Here is a 20,787-nt window from a genome sequence, read left to right as displayed (position 1 = left end):
TATATCCCAAACAAATATAATGCTAAAAAGATATCAGCTAAAGCTTTAGCTGGGCTATACTTTTGTGTAATATATCCTTTTACCAGAAAATGGTGCAGATTTAGTCAAATCTTTTGTGGAAATGTGGGCAGGACTAAGAAAAAATATCAAAAGTTTACAAAATAGCAGCACAGATCTCAAAACACCAAAGGCTAAATAGAAATACTGTTGCCTTGTCATGGTTAAAATATGCAGAGCTTAAATTAAAACTGCACCTTTTAAGAGATGAAAACCAAAGAAAAACATATTGGTAATGTAATATGAATATATTACATTACCACTATACCTTTGCAATGTCCAGATGCTGCTCATGGCATTGGACAGCATTGGTGAAGTCTCCCAGCGCAGTGTACACAGCACCCATGTTGCCTAGCTGGCGAGCCTCGGAAAGCTTGCACTGACTTTGCCGTGCCAGCAGCACGCACTGTTTATGGCTGGCAAGTGCATTAGGGTAGTCACCAATAGCTGTGTACACATGACCCAGACTGCTTAGAGCACTAGATGCAGCCTGAAATCACACATGCACAACATACATACATTGATCAGTGTTCAGTAAAAACAAACAACAAAAAAAAGGTACACAATAATTCACATGCTTATAATAAACAGGAACACAATCATGTAGACCAGAGGTGGCAAAATAAATGTACTTCATGAACCGTACACAGACCAATTTGATCTTAAGTAGGTTTGCCAGTAAAATAAGTGAAAAAATTCTTACATTTTTACATTCTTAAAATGTTCACACTTTCAGTTTTAATTGTCCATCCATTTACATAAAAGATAATGAGCAGCCAGAAATGTATTCAGAAAAATAAGATCAGTTTCAATTGATATCAGTTATAATTTTTTGGGGAAAAAAAAAGCATTGTCTAACATGCCAAATAACTAATCACTTCCTTGTTATGTTGATAGAAACTATAATCCTGTCTGTGCAATTAGCTTTCCTTCAAAATGTAATTTGTGTTTACATTTTGTAAACACAAATTACATTCTGTTTTTATTTTCTGTTTCTGCTGCAAATCAGCTGTATAAAGGTGTCATTTCTGGGTAAGAAAGGGATAGTTCAGGGAGAATGGGAAAGGAGGCAGGATAAACAAGTGAGGAAAACAGGCATCACCTCCTCCCACCTCAAATAAAATCTTGCCAATGGAGGACACGCACATCTTGGCGGCGCCACGAGTGAAAGCTCATCCTTCACATCTTATTTAGACCCTGCTGTGAGAGTCTGACCCTCTGCCACCACCACCTCAGCTTTGTATCAGGTTCTAGCAACCCTATTATTACTCTGTTTTAGTTAACACATGAAACCCTTTTATAGCTCCTTGAGCTGCCTAATGATTTCTAGCACCCCTCATCCTGCTAATTACAGAGCTTCTTCAGGCATAATACCATGCAAATCAAGATGAGGGTTTCATCTTAAGCTCGCTCATTGCTGTCTTCATGCCTGCATGTGCATGAAAATAAGAACTCATGTCCACACACACACTAGTACTGCCACAAACAATTATTTTGATAGTCGACTACTCACCGATTATTTTTGCGATTAGTCGACTAATCAGATCATGCATCCATTGGATGTAAAACCTACAGGTTATTGCACCAGCATGCATCTGCTCTTATATAACTACCATTAGCTTACAGCTTTAAATGTTTAAGGTATGTGCTAACTAAAAATAAAGACAAGATGATAGTTTATTAAATTTTAATGAAATTTGCAGATTGTTTCGGTGAAGTTTAATAAACTCAGCCGTCTGCTCCTTGCTATCTAAAATATAACAGGACACCGGAGTATATTTTCGAGCATCTCACACTTCTGATAATCAGTTGTCTGCTTGATGTTTATTCAGTGGTGTAAAAACAATAACTTTAATCTCAGCTAAACCGATTTACTCAGGAACAAATAAAATACTGAAAAAAGCCAAACAATAACATTTTCAAGTTATCTAAGTGACTTATATATCATGTTTAATCTGAGTAGCGAAAGACGGGGGTGGGTTTGAAAACGATTTTCCGGGAGTCCGGTGTTCTCACCGGCTCTAGTGAGCCTTGAACCCCGGCTAGCTATCGAGCTGGTGGGTAACAGACGTCTCTGAAAACGTTGGAGCGCTTTTGAAAATATGTGGTGTCTTGATAAACTGAGCAGATATTTGAAGTTTACACAGCTACATTCTGGCCTGAAAATATGTTAAACGTTTATTTTGTGACCCAGAAAGAATAATAAGAGTAATATTAAAACTAACTAGATACCACCATTGTGGCATGAATTCAGGGATAGGTTGGGCCACGAAGTATACACCCGACCCATCCTTCAAATCTGGGGAAACAAAGGGTGCATTTGTCGGCCACATTTGCCGGCCGCATTTGTCGGCCGCATTTGTCAGTCTTCGTCGTGTCGCTGTAACGTAATCGGCCTACAACTGCGGGCACAGGAAGATGCGGTTCCTGAATTTGGACACAGCTACAATACCGGACACAGCTTCTCTATCTTCAGGGTTTAACGGCAGCTGGCATTCTTGTCCATGCAGTGCTGCCATCCTCTGTTTCAGTCCATTATTACACTCTTAAATCCTACTATTATTTCCTGCGTCTTTTGGGATCTTACAAAGCTTCAAACGATGCGTCGAGTATTAAATTAGGCAATTTTGATAGTCAACGTAATCGTGAATAGTTGACTAATCGTGGCAGCCCTAACACACACACACACACACACACACACACACACACACACACACACACACACACACACACACACACACACACACACACACACACACACGGAATGTCAGATCCATGTCAGATAGTCTTGTCTGCTTCTCATATTTGACAGAAAAAATCTGAGAAGAAATGTGACCCACTACATTTTTGCCTTAGTAATTTAAAAGCAGCCTACTGATTCATAACTAATCTAGAGATTATTGGGATTGATCTGTTTGCTATCAATGGAGGCATATGAAAAAGATGTGAGGTGTGAGCAATGGTTTGTTTCAAATTAAACAAGAGAATGAGACAAGAGCAGCAGTGTGTACTGACATATGTCTTATTAATTAATGTATCTATACATGACAGATCCCAGAAGTAAGGGAAATATATACCAGATATGGGTGCACCTATATTGGTAAGTCCTCAGTCATGCAGGCCAAGAGGCCTTGATGAACCCCTGGCAACCTATAGTCACTAGCAAAAAAATATGTATTCCCCACTTGGGTGGCAAGTGGTTGGTGGAGATCGCTGTCTACTGCTGGGTGAAACTGCCATAACAAAAACCTCTTTGATTGCTTGATTTAGTAGCAGACTCACAGACTAGTGGAATTGCAATTTGCATGGAAGATACCAAATTTTCTACAAACACTAACTAACCACCAAACAGCACAAATGCAAGCCAGAAACAGAGAACAGCATTTTAGACAATAAGAAACCAAAAGATTTCAAATTGTATATAATTTGAAGACAAACAGTTGACATTTCCAGTTTGTGTGACATTCTTCAGTTTCAGTAATTTAATGAATGGTTGATGATTACCTGTAGACTAGTTGGCGTCTTTCATACAAACTATGGCTGATTATGGCAATCTGCTAGCAACCAAAGCAATCACAAAAAGGTTTTCAGTGTGCCAGCATATATCTTGTTGGGATCAATTTTACTGATGGCAAGCATTCTCCAGCAAACACTTGGAACTGGTTGGGGAACACAGGCGATTGCCAAGCAGTTTCTATGCCTGTGTGACTGGGACCTAACATTATTTAAACTAGAGAGTATTCTGTGGTGAAAGCAAGGAGTGGCATTAGTCCTGGGTCTGAAAAGTAAAGATAACACTGAAGTGCCTAAATCCATTTGTATTTGTCCCAATGACCAGCCGGGGGTGACTCCTCTAATTGAAATATGCGATCGTGGCTCAAGAGTTAGGAGTTCGCCTTGTAATCGGAAGGTTGCCGGTTCGAGCCCCGGCTCGGACAGTCTCGGTCGTTGTGTCCTTGGGGAAGACACTTCACCCGTTGCCTACTGGTGGTGGTCAGAGGGCCCGGTGGCGCCAGTGTCCGGCAGCCTCGCCTCTGTCAGTGCGCCCCAGGGTGGCTGTGGCTACAATGTAGCTTGCCATCACCAGTGTGTTGATGTGTGTGTGAATGGGTGGATGACTGGATATGTAAAGCGCTTTGGGGTCCTTAGGGACTAGTAAAAGCGCTATATAAATACAGGCCATTTACCATATAAAAGTCTATGAAAGAAAAATCCCTGGGTTTATGAACACAGTAAACACTTTCCTGGTCAGTCTATATTCTTAACAACAAGATCTTTATCTAATTGAATAAGCACAAAATTCATTTTGTAAATTATGATCCTAAATAGAGTCCAACAGCCATTAAAGCATGGCAACCTTGAGGATTGATCAACTTTCCTCAAGTGCTTACTAAATGTGCTATATCAAAGTGGCTACTTTATTCTTTTACACACAGTCTGATTACATTGTGTACCATGACTTACACAATGTTATGTTATTCTGAATTTATGCCACAATTGAATTACATTAAAAAAAAAAAGAAATAATAATTTTTGCTTTCAATACACTGAGCATCATAATTAAATACTATCTTATATGATTTGGCCAATAAATTAATTGAAGAATTTCTATCAGGCTTTATCGCTCTCTCCTCAGTGTTTAGCGTAAAGGCCTGCAGAGTCTCAGCTTGTTACAGCAACACTGAGACAGTGTGCTGCAGTCTAAAACAACACCTCAAATGACTCACACAAACAGTGTTATTTCCTTGGCACTATGATAATGACTTCAATCTGTTGAAGTCCAACAATGTGCATATCTGTGAACACACAGTGAGAAGTAATAATCAATAAACCATGTCCTAAGGTAAAACCTCACACAGTAAGAACCATTTCTTTGGTTCATTCACAGTGAAAGTAATTAAGTTTAGAGGCCATCTGAGCACAAACAGCAGCCTATCTTTGATTCAGACACACACACACACACACGCACACACACACAAACTTAAAAAGTAAAATGTGAATTTGACCTTTCAAAGAAAATCACAAGGGACAGACAAGGCTTAGTCAAAAGTTATGTTTAAAGGTTTACAGAATTTGTAAAGAAGTAAAAATTAAAATAACTTTTTAAAGAGGGGTTATTAGCATGATTATAACCAATATAATAGCACTTGAGGTTGCCTTTAAATGCAGTTCAGTCCCTCTATAGATGGCCATGTTAAAATGTTCAACTTCAATGGTGACTGTTAGTGTACATGTTGCATGTTTACAGGCTAGACCAGGAGTCCCCAATCCCAGTCCACGAGGGCCAGTGTCCCTGCAGGTTTTGATCCATCACAGCTGATTTAAATGGATAAATTACCTTCTCAACATGTCTTGAAGTTCTCCAGAGGCCTGGTAATGAACTAATCATGCGATTCAGGTGTGTTGACCCAGGGTGAGATCTAAAACCTGCAAGGACACCGGCCCTCGTGGACTGGGATTGGGGACCCCTGGGCTAGACTATAGTTAATTTTTTAAATTGTATAACAACTGTGAGGTGGATAATTTTTGTAGAGGTCACCCATTTAGATTGTGTTAGGTGTGCAGTCAATTATTGATTAATTAATAAATGGCTTCAATTTTTTTAAACCAGAAATGCAACAGTCTATTTTAAAAAATATTTGCTACTTTTTGTTGTCAAGTTTGATAGGAAAGTTGATGTGTTTTGGATAAGTAAACTAAAGCAGGTTATTTGAATTTTTTCTTTTTGATCTGTGTTCAATTCTAAGCAGCAGTTTTTAAAATTGTTTTCTGACATATATAGATAAAAGTAATTGATACTGCAATGAAAATGCAGTATTAGTTTGAGCCCCAGAGGAATTTGATAGAAAAATCTATTCCTTCATTTCAATTGCAGCCTATATGGACAGATAATACACATCCATGTCCTTTTAAATCAGGTTTCATCAGTGCTAAAAACTGTCACTGAAAACAGCCAAACTGACCTTTAGTGGAATTTACCACTTGTGATTAACATCAGAATACCCTGTTCTTTTCTTTCTGCTCATGTGTGTTCACAAGTGAGCGCATGTTTGTGAAAAATACGACAGCACACATCTACAGAAATCCATGTCCCCACCCAAGTGATGAGGGTAAACACATAAAATCCAGTTGACACATCTGTGCTGGAGCTCCAGGCAGGAAACGGAGATTTAATAAATGACGACACATCTGTGTCTACAGTCAACTGGCCAGACAAGTCTTTGATTTCCCTTAAGAACATCTTACTTTAAGAGAAAAAACACAGGCGTACGCACGCACGCACACACGCACGCACGCACGCACACACACACACAAATACAGTCATATGTCTGGACCAGTCCATGTACACAGACATACATGGACTGGTCTAGACATATATGTTTTTACATCTCCCTCTCTCTCTTTCCTATATACAGGGAGTGCAGAATTATTAGGCAAATGAGTATTTTGTCCACATCATCCTCTTCATGCATGTTGTCTTACTCCAAGCTGTATAGGCTCAAAAGCCTACTACCAATTAAGCATATTAGGTAATGTGCATCTCTGTAATGAGAAGGGGTGTGGTCTAATGACATCAACACCCTATATCAGGTGTGCATAATTATTAGGCAACGTCCTTTCCTTTGGCAAAATGGGTCAAAAGAAGGACTTGACAGGCTCAGAAAAGTCAAAAATAGTGAGATATCTTGCAGAGGGATGCAGCAGTCTCAAAATTGCAAAGCTTCTGAAGCATGATCATCGAACAATCAAGCATTTCATTCAAAATAGTCAACAGGGTCGCAAGAAGCATGTGGAAAAACCAAGGCGCAAAATAACTGCCCATGAACTGAGAAAAGTCAAGCGTGCAGCTGCCAAGATGCAACTTGCCACCAGTTTGACCATATTTCAGAGCTGCAACATCACTGGAGTGCCCAAGAGCACAAGGTGTGCAATATTTAGAGACATGGCCAAGGTAAGAAAGGCTGAAAGACGACCACCACTGAACAAGACACACAAGCTGAAACGTCAAGACTGGGCCAAGAAATATCTCAAGACTGATTTTTCTAAGGTTTTATGGACTGATGAAATGAGAGTGAGTCTTGATGGGCCAGATGGATGGGCCCGTGGCTGGATTGGTAAAGGGCAGAGAGCTCCAGTCCGACTCAGACGCCAGCAAGGCGGAGGTGGAGTACTGGTTTGGGCTGGTATCATCAAAGATGAGCTTGTGGGGCCTTTTCGGGTTGAGGATGGAGTCAAGCTCAACTCCCAGTCCTACTGCCAGTTTCTGGAAGACACCTTCTTCAAGCAGTGGTACAGGAAGAAGTCTGCATCCTTCAAGAAAAACATGATTTTCATGCAGGACAATGATCCATCACACGCGTCCAAGTACTCCACAGCGTGGCTGGCAAGAAAGGGTATAAAAGAAGAAAAACTAATGACATGGCCACCTTGTTCACCTGATCTGAACCCCATTGAGAACCTGTGGTCCATCATCAAATGTGAGATTTACAAGGAGGGAAAACAGTACACCTCTCTGAACAGTGTCTGGGAGGCTGTGGTTGCTGCTGCACGCAATGTTGATGGTGAACAGATCAAAACACTGACAGAATCCATGGATGGCAGGCTTTTGAGTGTCCTTGCAAAGAAAGGTGGCTATATTGGTCACTGATTTGTTTTTGTTTTGTTTTTGAATGTCAGAAATGTATATTTGTGTATGTGGAGATGTTATATTGGTTTCACTGGTAAAAATAAATAATTGAAATGGGTATATATTTGTTTTTTGTTAAGTTGCCTAATAATTATGCACAGTAATAGTCACCTGCACACACAGATATCCCCCTAAAATAGCTAAAACTGAAAACAAACTAAAAACTACTTCCAAAAACATTCAGCTTTGATATTAATGAGTTTTTTGGGTTCATTGAGAACATGGTTGTTGTTCAATAATAAAATTATTCCTCAAAAATACAACTTGCCTAATAATTCGGCACTCCCTGTATATATATATATATAAAATAAAAAAAATTCCCCAGCCGCCCCTGCTGGCAGTCAATCCTTCAAGCTCGGGACCCTCAAGCCTGGGAGCTTGAGGGTCCTGCACAGTATCTTAGCTGTTCCTAGGACTGCGCTCTTCTGGACAGAGATCTCAGATGTTGTTCCTGGGATCTGCTGGAGCCACTCGCCTAGCTTGGGAGTCACTGCACCTAGTGCTCCGATTACCACTGGGACCACCGTCACCTTCATCCTCCACATCTTCTTGAGCTCTTCTATGAGCCCTTGGTATTTCTCGAGCTTCTCGTATTCCTTCTTCTGATGTTGCTGTGATTCGGAACCGCTACATCGATCACTATGGCCGTCTTCTTCTGTTTGTCTACCACCACTATGTCCGGTTGGTTAGCCACCACCATTTTGTCCGTCTGTATCTGGAAGTCCCACAGGATCTTAGCTCAGTCATTCTCCATCACCCTTGGGGGCATCTCCCATTTTGTCCCCGGGACTTCCAGGTTATACTTGGCACAGATGTTCCTGTACACTATGCCGGCCACTTGGTTATGGCGTTCCATGTATCCCTTGCCTGCTAGCATCTTGCACGCTGCTGTTATGTGCTGGATTGTCTCTGGGGCATCTTTACAGAGCCTGCACCTGCGGTCTTGCCTGGTGTGATAGACCCCAGCCCCTATGGATCTTGTACTCAGTGCTTGTTCCTGTGCTGCCATGATTAATGCCTCTGTGCTGTCTTTCAGTCCAGCTTTGTCCAGCCACTGGTAGGATTTCTGGATATCAGCCACCTCCTCTATCTGCCGGTGGTACATACCGTGCAGGGGCCTGTCGTTCCATGATGGTTCCTCACCTTCCTCCACTTTCTTGGGTTTCTGCTGCCTGAGGTATTCACTGAGCACGCTGTCAGTTGGGGCCATCTTCGTGATGTATTCGTGGATGTTCCTTGTCTCATCCTGGAATGTGGTGCTGACACTCACCAGTCCCCAGCCTCCTTCCTTCCGCTTAGCGTACAGCCTCAGGATGCTGGACTTGGGGTGAAATCCTCCATGCATGGTGAGGAGTTTTCTTGTCTTTATGTCAGTGGCTTCTATCTCCTTTGGCCAGCCTATTACCCCAGCAGGGTACCTGATCACGGGCAGGGCTTAGGTGTTGATGGCCTTGTCTTGTTCTTACCGTTCAGCTGACTCCTCAGGACTTGCCTGACCCTCTGCAGGTACTTGGTGGTTGCAGCTTTCCTAGCGGCCTCTTCATGGTTCCCATTCGCTTGCGGGATCCCCAGGTACTTGTAACTGTCCTCTATGTCTGCAATGTTGCCTTCTGGTAGTTCAATCCCCTCAGTTCTGACTACCTTGACTCTCTTTGTTACCATCCGACTACACTTCTCCAGTCCGAACGACATTCCAATGTCATTGCTGTATAGCCTGGTAGTGTGGATCAGTGAATCGATGTCTTGTTCACTCTTGGCATACAGCTTGATGTCATCCATGTACAGGAGGTGGCTGACAACTGCTCCATTCCGTAGTCGGTATCCGTAGCCAGTCTTGTCAATGATCGCACTGAGGGGGTTAAGGCCTATACACATATATATATATATATACACACATATATATATATACACATATATATATATATATATACATATATATACATATATATATATACACATATATATACATATATATATATATACACATATATATATATATACATATAAAAAAAAACAAAAAAAAACACCCAGCACGCCCCTGCGGGCGGTTTATCCTTCAAGCTCGGGTCCTCTACCAGAGGCCTGGGAGCTTGAGGGTCCTGCGCAGTATCTTAGCTGTTCCCAGGACTGCGCTCTTCTGGACAAAGATCTCCGATGTTGTTCCCGGGATCTGCTGGAGCCACTCGCCTAGCTTGGGAGTCACCGCACCTAGTGCTCCGATTACCACGGGGACCACCGTTACCTTCACCCTCCACATCCTCTCGAGCTCTTCTCTGAGCCCTTGGTATTTCTCCAGCTTCTCGTGTTCCTTCTTCCTGATATTGCTGTCATTCGGAACCGCTACATCGATCACTACGGCCGTCTTCTTCTGTTTGTCTACCACCACTATGTCCGGTTGGTTAGCCACCACCATTTTGTCCGTCTGTATCTGGAAGTCCCACAGGATCTTAGCTCAGTCATTCTCCACCACCCTTGGGGGCATCTCCCATTTTGACCTCGGGACTTCTAGGTTATACTCGGCACAGATGTTCCTGTACACTATGCCGGCCACTTGGTTATGGCGTTCCATGTATGCCTTGCCTGCTAGCATCTTGCACCCTGCTGTTATGTGCTGGATTGTCTCTGGGGCATCTTTACACAGCCTGCACCTGGGGTCTTGCCTGGTGTGATAGACCCCAGCCTCTATGGATCTTGTACTCAGAGCTTGTTCTTGTGCTGCCATGATTAGTGCCTCTGTGCTGTCTGTTTATATATATATATATATATATATATATATATATATATATATAAAAGAAACAATATTATCCTCTCATTAGATTAGATTTATATTGTGGATAACAAATCTCTTCAGAAAAGCTTGGATGGGTGGAGATCGGGAAAAAAAACAATGTAAGTACAAAGGTGTAGGAAGATGGGCGCCTAAATCTTTTGCATGGAAATAGAATAAGACAGATGAATAAAGACAGAGAAAGATTACTGCTGACACTGCTGACACTGCTTCCCCTGCATGCTTGATAACCAGATGTAGGAGGTTTGGGAAGGTGATGTCTTCTGAGGTCTGCTGATCTGCAGGGACTGCAACTTCTTGAACTAATGCCATACTTGATTTGATGGAAATGTCTTTATTTGTCCCTTGTCAAGATCTTTTCCTTTTTAAACTATTTTTTAGACTGATTTTGATTATTGTTCAGGGCACAAATGCAAATACCTATCATTGTTGTTGTTATTATTATTAATGTTATAACTGTAATGGTAACTGTACCAAAGCTCCTGCCAGTGTTCTGCAGACGAGCACTTTGTTCGGAAGCAGGCAGTATTGAAGGCTTCTCACACCACACAGATAAACACAAATAACACAGTTGAGCAAACACACAGTGGGAGATATGGATTTCTGTTGATGACCGTGTTCGAGTCGCCTTAAGCTGCACACCTGTGGAGAAGAAGGTCGATAACTGTCTGTCAACAATACACGTGCAGGAGTCTATGGTGCATTTGCAGCTTCCAGACAGACACACACACAAGCAACAAAAAAAGAGAAACAAGAGGGTTTGGTTTTGATCCAAGCTTTCCTGAGCTCTGAGCTCTTCAGAAAAGTTGGTAACTGTTCCTCATTTCTTTTACTGACAGTGGTTCAATCAGGCTCTTTAGATTTACCTAGAGACAAATCACATGAGATAAATATAGGATGCAATCACACGCTATTAAGTGACTGCGTGTGCATGTTCAAGTGTGTGTTCAACTGCAAGGGTCCAGCAGAACTTCAGAGACCATTAGAGAGGTCGAAACTCTGATATAATAAAACTTTGCAGTAGAATATCCTGCTGACTTTTACACATTAAAGATAGTGTAATTCCATATTTCTGAGGAGTCGTGTCAAATTGCAAAAACACACAGAGAGTACCTTTAATGTCATGTAAATTTTAATTAAAACACAAATTAGTGAGAGATATTCTCTATTGAGCATGTAGACATGTGACCATGTGTAACCCGGGTTAAAAAAGATGCATAAATAGTAAAAGATAAGTGAAATCTGAGAATATAAATATCAAAGAGTTCATTTATTTAAATTTTCTTGTATATTTAAAAAGGTAAGAGTTCATGTAAAATGATTAAAAACATGTTTGCATTGTTTAAAATAAGTTATCTTTCTTTTCTTGTGAATTGTTTGTGAGAACTGTATTTTCCTACGGGGGTAAGGTCTGTGAAGGTAACACAGGGTGGAGAAGGAAAAGGAAAAAAGAGACGAGAGCGCGAGAAGAGAGGGCGGTGGTGCGTGAGTTACACGGAGCATCCGGAGAAGTTAGCTTGTTTTTTTTATGTACTAAGAGTAAGTGTGTTTTGACTTTTCGGACAGATAAGTCACAGTGTCGGTAAGCTACTGACATAACACTTAAAGTTTCAGCGTGAGTCTGCTGGACTGTGTGCTTTGTTTCTTGCGGCTGTGCACGCATTAAGTTAAAGTGAGGCTAACCCAGCCGTTCGCTGTATAAGGACTACTGTAGGCTGCCGTTTCGCTATAGTTGTGGAACGTAACAAGCTGCAGAGGATCGTTACCAAACTGGATAACGACGGACACACCCCAGATAGTCACTCTGAGTGCCCGCGTCACTCAGAGTACCTCTGGCAACGTGGGAAGCTAAAACAGGTAGCTTGTGGAGCACGTGGAGATCACGGACCTTCCTCATCTTTGTGCTACTGCATTCAGAGCGGAGTGTTTCTGACGGAGCTGAAGACAACTTGTTACCTGGATTAAGCTGGTGGGAATTGCACGTTTCACAAGGTACTGAGTTTATTTATTTTTTGCTCGTTGAGTGAAGAACTTCCGGTTGGGAGATCGTTTTGGATTTATACTGGAGCAATACAGGCCTGCAACGTAGGGTTTATCTCTGCCGGCTTTAGGTTTAGTTTGGGACTATAATTGTTTTATCACTGGTGGTTTACACTGTATGTGTGGAGATTCTGTGTACAGTGGGTAAATTGCTGTGTGTGTTTTTGGTTTGCCTGAATACTGAAATCTGCCATTTTATTATTTTCTTGTTTTCATTGTTTGGTAAATTAAAGGAGGGTTGCAATGCTCTACTTTACATGGTGTATGACATGATTTACTGCACTATAGACACTAGTGTTAATTTTCGCGTGTAGTGCTACTGTTAAGGAATAAGCTTCATTGATCCCAGAAACAAAAGAGAAGTTAATTTAAAACATCGTACGAGAGTACACTAGAAAAAGAACCCAAAGCCCATTTATTTAATGGTATTGAGTAAATGAGGGCTACACATGTAACCACGTTACATGAAGTTGTTTGCCATTTTGGAGGTTTGGCAATCATGGTGACAATGTAGGATCAAATGAATAAGGCTCCCCTCACACAGACCCAAAAATCTACTTCTGATAGATTTGGTCATTAGCATATTGCTGTGGTCTTAGTTTAAATTTGTTAGCATCTTATTCAGTTGCTCACCTGTAGGTAACTGTACTTCCTTCACCAGCAGTTACACTCCCCACAGTTGCTGTTCCACACATCACTTTCAGTGTGTATGTAGCTTAACACGCAACATAGAGGACTGCAATGGAGGGTACATCCATCTAAAACATCAAATATAAAACTACAAGACTGCTTAACCCATAATTACCAGAAAACCCAGAACTTAGAATGCTAGAATAATCACTGAAAGAAAGCTATAATGAAACTCTTCCAAATAGTAATCAAAATGAGAGCTGAAGAATAAGAGTGAAAAGCAAACTAAAAAGTCAACAAATAACAATAAGTAGAAGTCCTCATTGGCCTAACAAAATCTACAGACCATGACGTTAACAAATTATATTATTTTCCTGAGTACACAAAAGAAAAAAAGACATGAATAAACTGGAAGAAAACAGTGAAAGGAAAAACAGCATAATGACAGAAATGTAAATCAAATCAGACAAAAGCTCAAATATTTACTAATCTAGTTGCTACCAGAACTGTCTTCTATACAGTGTAAAGAAACCAGTGATCAGTATGGTTGTTTAGATTTATCCTACAATATTAAAACACCAATAAAATATTCCTTAAAATGAGCCACAAGTACAACTCATAAGATTCAACTACATATGAAATCCAGTGAGCCATAAATACATCTGCCATGACTCCATGTTGCACACTCACCAGCACACATATACACATTTGTATGTACACACTCTCACAAACATATGAAAGTTAAACTTAGGGAAACACACACCAACAACCTGACAGCTTTACTTTGTGCTTTTAGACGTAAAGTGGTCTGAAATCTAATCTGTAAAAACAATTTAATTAACTACGGTTTTCACAACTGTCCAAAGTGTTTCAGGAGAAATGTGAGGTGTTTAGCTTTGGACTGGCATAATGAAAAACTGCTTTCCAGGAAAAGTTACAGAAGATAAGAGTATAAGTCAAAACAAGTGAATGTATAAGAGCAAATTTGAAGTTTGTTCTTTGGTTTCAATACATTTTTATGACAATGTAATTTCTCGCAAGATGATTATATGTAATTAAAGTTGTTCTTATTGTACATTATATACTTGATCAGCCATCACTCTAAAATATGAAATATATTTAAAATATTCTAAGTTAAGCTCCCAAAGAACAAATCAACAAATCATTGCATTACATAACATGCAGTCACTGCACGGATGCGTCATCACTGTGAAAAATTAATTGATTAGACAGAATCTCTTATGTCAGGGAGAAAGTTGAACAGAGATAAATATCTGCATGCCTTTTCTTTATTAAATATGTGATTTTAGGTTGGTGACAGTACCAAATCACAACAACAGTTGCCTTGAGGCGCTTTATACTGTAAGGTAAAGACCCTACAATAATACAGATATCAAATGACCTGTATGAGCAAGCACTTGGTGACACCGGGAAGGAAAAACTCCCTTTTAACAGGAAGAAACCTTAAAACCTTAGGCTAAACCAGGCTCAGGCTCATCCTGTCATGGCCATAGCTGGACTGGCCATCGGGCATACCGGGCATTTGCCCGGTGGGCCGCTGGCGATTTTTTGTTTTTATGGGCCGATGGTTTTTTTTTATTTTTATTTTTATTTTTTTTAGGAAGGGTATATATATAATGAAAGGTGTTGGATTGGCCAATTGGTCATGATCGACTCTGGGCTGGACCAATTACAGCCGAGGAGGCTGGCTGCACCCTCCCCCTTCTTTAGCAATCACGTGATTTTCGCGCATTGCATGCCGGGAACTCGTGGCAAAACAATCCAAGTACCGCATCAAATGCAAACATTTGCAGCACCGCAAAACGTTCATTCTCCGGTTCCAATACCTTCTTTTTTTTTTCTTTGCCGCACAAAAAAGGAATGTACAAAACAAAAGGAGAATAATGCCGGTCCGTACAAAGACAGACTCGACGAAAAGACAAAGAAAAGATACGAGGAAAAAATCAAAGGAGTGAAAGAGTGGACAAAAGACGTCAGCGTGCTGCCCAACTTTCACCACGCTCAGATTTATAATTATACGCTTCTTGGAGTGAGTGCATACACTCATGAACTTTAGTAACTTCAGGTCACTGCAACAAGCCCAGGTACAGTTTACCGACGGATGGGTACAGGACCTTGAAATGCACCGTGTAGAACGAAAGACTATTGTACATATCATAAGTTTACCAGTCTCACAAATCGTCTTCATAAATACACATTCATTAACAGTTTATTAATAGGACCTTTAAGCTCAACGGTAATTAATTAGTAGTGGAAATAATTTCTGGTAGTGTAACAGTGTTTATGTGGTATTATTCCACTTGCCACAAATATCAGTGTAATGGGGAAACAGCGCCCCCCTCTCGGTGTGGCTGGCTGCAGTAATCGCTGCCAGTCTGCCGTACGAGCCATACGAGAGGTGAGTTGTATTGTTCCGCACACAATATAGCTAAGTAGTACAGACACATAAAACATGTTTGATTAGCTGACGAGCACCGAGTGTAATAAGTGCTTAGTGGACACATGTCCAACACCAGTTTTATGTACTTTTCATTTGTTTATTAATGTGTGAAACTGTATGCTAAAGCGGAATGCTAATGAGATGTTCTGCCGTAGTGTGCTGTGCGGAGTGGTGTGTGGCGAGCCTGTGCACTGATAATACACCGTTGTTTCCATTCAGGTACATCATTTGTTGTTGCTGTTATTTTATTGTATATTAGAAATTGTAATATTGCTGCAGTAATCGCTGCCAGTCTGCCGTAGCCATACGAGAGTGTGCTGTGCGGAGTGGTGTATGGCGAGCCTGTGCACTGATAATACACCGTTGTTTCCATTTAGGAAATAAAGTGGCAACGATCGATCAGAGACTCCTTGTCTTTTTAAAAACACTACACAACGCAGAGTCGAGGAGTCTGTTTGGGCCGAACTGTTGCAGCGGGATGAAGCAGAAACCGGTTACAGTAGCATTACAGAAATGTAGCAGTGACAATAATATTGTATATTGTAATCGCAATGGACAATTAGTGATACAAAACAACTGTTTTATCCTGTGAATAAAAGTATATGTTTTTGTCAGTGTACCATGGTTATAACAGAAGCGAAACGCAATATTGTGTCAGAATAATTCACTATTTATGCACAATAAATAAAGGAGCATAGCGCGACAATTTCTGTTCAGCGCCAGACTTGCTTGTAACCTATATCACCAATTATGTTAAGAAAAATGACGTATTAACTACTACAAAACTCTGACCTTTGTGGGAATGCTTGGAACAGACTAACATGTGAGCTGGAGTGTTCTGAGACGTTATATTTGGTATATCCAGACCATCCATCGGCTCTTACTTCGGAAACATGGCTTAAAAAATTTCACTTCAACGACGTAATCCGATAAAAAAAAAACAAAACGATCTCTTTACCCGTCGACTTCCTGTGGCTGTCATGCGACCGGCTATTGCAGTTAATAATAATACAACAGCTTCTTGCCATTTTTTGGGTTTCTTTTTATCGCTGTGTAACTGAGTTCAATTGAAAGCCTGCGTGCGCTAGTACCTCTTGCCACAAGTTCCCAGAATCCTTTGCGGTTTTATCCCTGAATGACGTCACATTTTCAATCTTTATCCTGGTGGGCCGGTCTCTAGTCAAAATGCCCGGGCCGATTTTTTGTCCCAGTCCAGCCTTGGTCATGGCTGTGCTGTGGCAGGCAGGATGTGGGACCCAGGTGCAGGACTCGAACGCGAAAAGGTAACTTAAAGTGGCAGCTTTATTCACTAGGAAAACTTGAATACTAGATCTAAGAAACAAAACATAATAACCGGGAGCTAGGAAACTAGGAACTCAGGAGACCAGAAACTAGAAAACAAAGAAACTAAAAAAGTAGGAGCTGACGAGAAAACAAACACGGAGACCAGGAGCAGCACAGAGAGGGTATGACGCGACAATGGGCAGAGGAAAACACAGGGAGTAATGAGGGAATGGGAAACAGAAAGGAAACACAACACTGGGACTAATCTGACGTAACGAGATGGGGAGGAAGCAAAACTGAGTACACTGAACACAGGACAAGGAACTATCAAAATCAAACAGGAAACACACGGACCGAAATGCAAGCTTAACACAGTGACTGGGGACACATAGAGAACATAGAAACAAGGGGGACTAGACATGAAACGTGGGACATGGGCACAGCACAGAGTAGACATGGGAACAGAGACTAAACACAGGCTGAGATAGAGACTAAGGGAGGAAGGACTACAGTCACTAAGAACATAAGAAATAAAGATAACCAAAACCAGCAACAACAATAATCAAAAAATATAATTCCAGAGTCTGAAACTAAATACTGGGTTGCAGACTCAGTGCCGTGACACATCCGGTGTCTCCCTGGATGAATTGGAAGCAATGACTGAGTCATTGGTTGGAAGAGGTGGTTGACATGAATGAAGTTTGAGACTTTATGCCTATACTGCTGCCTCCGAGATCCAAACCCAGAAAAGCGGTAGAAAATGGATAGTATGAAAATTTCTTTTTATTGTCATCATTAGAGTTCCACCTAGAGCTGAACAATAGACTGTGAAACTAAACTCCCTATATGAATGTGAACAGTCATTCTGTAGACAAGGGATAAGTCTTTTTGGTACCAGACGTTTGGCTGATTTCTGCTTATAATATGCTTTTGGTCTGAATTGCGTTGTCAAATCATGTTTTTGTTGAATACAGGTAAATGGTACATATGAGGAGCTCTTTTGGGGAGCAAAAGTACTTATCCACAGGTTCTGTCTGATGACATTTCAGCTTTTTATTTGTTTTTCTTAATTTATCACCCGTCTTAAAAAAAGATTTACACCAGCTGGTTGTTTCCTTTAGAGACAAGGTCATCAAATAGTATTAGATGTCATTTGGTATTAGATGTCAATATACATCTTATATTCTTTTCTCACTTTAAAAAATAATTACTTTCATCAATGTCTTTTTTTCAATGAGCAGCATACTAAATGTTCTCCTTAAGAATGAAGCTCTTTAGACAAATAACCTGTTGTTAATGTAATGTCAAGAACCATGTTAATATCCACTTTGCTACACAGCAATTGGACTGTTATTTCTAACCTGCTTCCTTCAGAAGCAAAACACATTTAAACCAAGATGAAGTGGGTGTATGTCTAATGTGTCTTATGCATGCAAACTTACTTCTCTGTCCTTGAGCTTCATGGCCAGTACTAACTGGTTTCTGTGATTGGCCAGTGCTTCTCTGTAATTGCTTTTGGAGAAAAGGGCAGAGCCGAGGTTCCCATGAGCTCGACATTCCCCTGACTGGTCACCTGTGGAAGACGAATTTTACCTACACTGTAGCCGTTTTTCAACACACCATAAACTACTACTTTCAAGTTTTCCATACCTAGAGTCTTGGTCACCTCCAGGTCCTGTTGCATGTAGGCCATACTCTTCTCTATATTACCTAAAGACCAGTATGCAGAACTAAGGGCAGAGTAGACGGATCCACGCAGCTTTAGTGAGCACGTGCCAATCTTCAGCCCTGCCTCCAGAACTACAGCTGAGGCTCCATGGAAACCATGTGTCAGTAGCTCCTGGCCGATGACGGAGACAACCACAAACGGACTCTTGTCTAGCTTCATCTTCTGCAGCTGCTGGTAGGTGGGCTCAAGTGTGTCTGTGAAGATGTGACAGATAGACAAAAACACACAGGTGATTTAAGAAAATTCAATTATTTATCATTTTATGTGTTACAAACATTAATATGACCATTCTTAAGCGCCATTGGACAAGATACTGAGTGTGTGGCCTGAAAACTTCCTTGGCCCTGTGGCATTCGGCTGTGGGACTGTAGCATCCTGCTGATACAGAAAGAACACTACACCTGCCCTGGCTCTTTTTCTACACAGAAAGTAAAATAAAAGCAGAAGCCCTGGAACTTCTGTGTTTGTGCTCGTGCACACTTTCAAAGCAACACTATGCAACTTTTAAGAAGTAATATCACACTTACTCTTACAAGTAGAGACTTAAATTAATAAGCGATAAAATGCACCCACACTTAGAAGCAATGCTGGTAAAGCCTCATTAGGTCTGGCATGACCCATTTTAAGCTTATGTAAGCACACTTTAAAGTCTATATTGCTCTGTAAGTGCTGTGTAACTTCAGAAAAGTCTGAAGTTAAACAGCACAGAATCTTATATCCTTTTGCTACTATGTTATAGTCTCAGAGCAAACACACAAAAATATGCATCTGCTATCTGATGACAACTACATCTACAAAATTCTGCTTCACAGATGACATTTTCATATAATTTAAGCTAAATGTATGTAGCCTCAAACAACAGTTTTCTATTTAAAGACATAAAGGACTTAAGTTCCATGTTCCATGTTTTGGAAAGATTGCAGCACATCTCAGCTTTGTGTTCAACTCTGTGTGCAAGCAGGCGCGCGTGTGTCTCCTTCACTATGTGAATATCATAATGAAGCAGACACACAGAGCAGACATGAAGTAAAGCTATTGTTATTCAAGTTGATTGCAACTCTTTGGGGTTCTATGCAATTAAACAATCCCTAAATTGGAAAACGATTGCTTGTGGAACATCTAGGAGGAAAAAAAATCCACATTCACCCATAACAAAGTATGTAATTGAAATTGCTGCTGCTGAAAGGGACTAACTGAAATATTTTTACAAAAACAAATATATCTATTCCAAGTTCAATACCCCCTCCCAACCCCCCAAAAAACAAAACAAAACAAAACAGTTATCTTGTGTCAAAAGTCATATTTTGTAGTATTTGAGATGAACTGTAGCAGTTTCCATTTGCATTTTTCGAGTCTTTCATTCTGCTTTGTCAAACTGAAAAGTTTTGTTTATCAGGCTAATCTGAGGAGGACCTAGTAGATAGCATTCTGTTACAATTGTCTACCCTAGAGGCCTAGAAAGACAGAGGAGCCTCCTACTCTTTCATGCTGATAACAATGCAGCTCCTTAGTGTGTGTGTACTGCACACTATACTGACATTCTCTATGGTCCAACATGTTGCCCTGCCTACTGCTTACTCAAGCATTGCAACTCAATTTTACTTGGAGGCTTGCTTTGAAGATTATAAGAGATCAAGTTTTGAAGGGTGCTGCCCTTGGGTGGGAGAACAACCTCCTGCAGTGCAACAGACCTGCGGGACAGCTTTGCTGTAGTCCAGGCTGGACTCAGTTATGATATACTGTTTGCTGCTGCCACTGATTCAAACATACTGTCATCATTTTCAAAATGTGCATTTTTTGTTTTCCATCTACTCCATTCTTCTGGCAGCGCTACTGCTTAAACTTTGAAACAATGTCTTTTGTTTTCTGTTGTAAATTTCTAATTTGAAACATGATAAAGTCCATTATCAATAGCCTTGTGCTCAACCCCACTGGATACACAAGTTGGACCTCAAAGGGAAATAAGATGAAGGGAGGTTGGCTGGTGCAAGAACACATGCAAATGCCCAGCTCTAATTCAGATACAGCTGAAGGGCAAAACAACATAATCCAGTGCAAATTCTAGCCTGCAAACCATTCTTGATTGTTTGTACTTTTCCTTCATCTTTGTG

General features: G+C 40.7%; 1 protein-coding gene across 2 annotated transcripts in view; it reads right to left on the bottom strand.

Annotated features, from left to right (window-relative positions):
• ttc28 (tetratricopeptide repeat domain 28) overlaps positions 1 to 20,787 on the bottom strand; it is a 162,539-nt gene that overhangs the window by 51,366 nt on the left and 90,386 nt on the right. For both annotated transcript variants that reach the window (XM_024803208.2, XM_076886758.1), the window contains 3 exons: positions 18,598 to 18,870; positions 18,390 to 18,520; positions 326 to 547 (listed from right to left, as the gene is read on the bottom strand). In XM_024803208.2, the coding sequence (XP_024658976.2) occupies positions 326 to 547; positions 18,390 to 18,520; positions 18,598 to 18,870 (626 nt within the window). The remainder of the gene's footprint in view (positions 1 to 325; positions 548 to 18,389; positions 18,521 to 18,597; positions 18,871 to 20,787) is intronic.

The sequence above is a fragment of the Maylandia zebra genome, linkage group LG7 (assembly GCF_041146795.1).
Source record: "Maylandia zebra isolate NMK-2024a linkage group LG7, Mzebra_GT3a, whole genome shotgun sequence".
Classification (NCBI taxonomy): domain Eukaryota; kingdom Metazoa; phylum Chordata; class Actinopteri; order Cichliformes; family Cichlidae; genus Maylandia; species Maylandia zebra.
The sequence above is the reverse complement of the archived record's forward strand: the minus strand, read 5'-3'. Positions and strand labels throughout refer to the sequence as shown.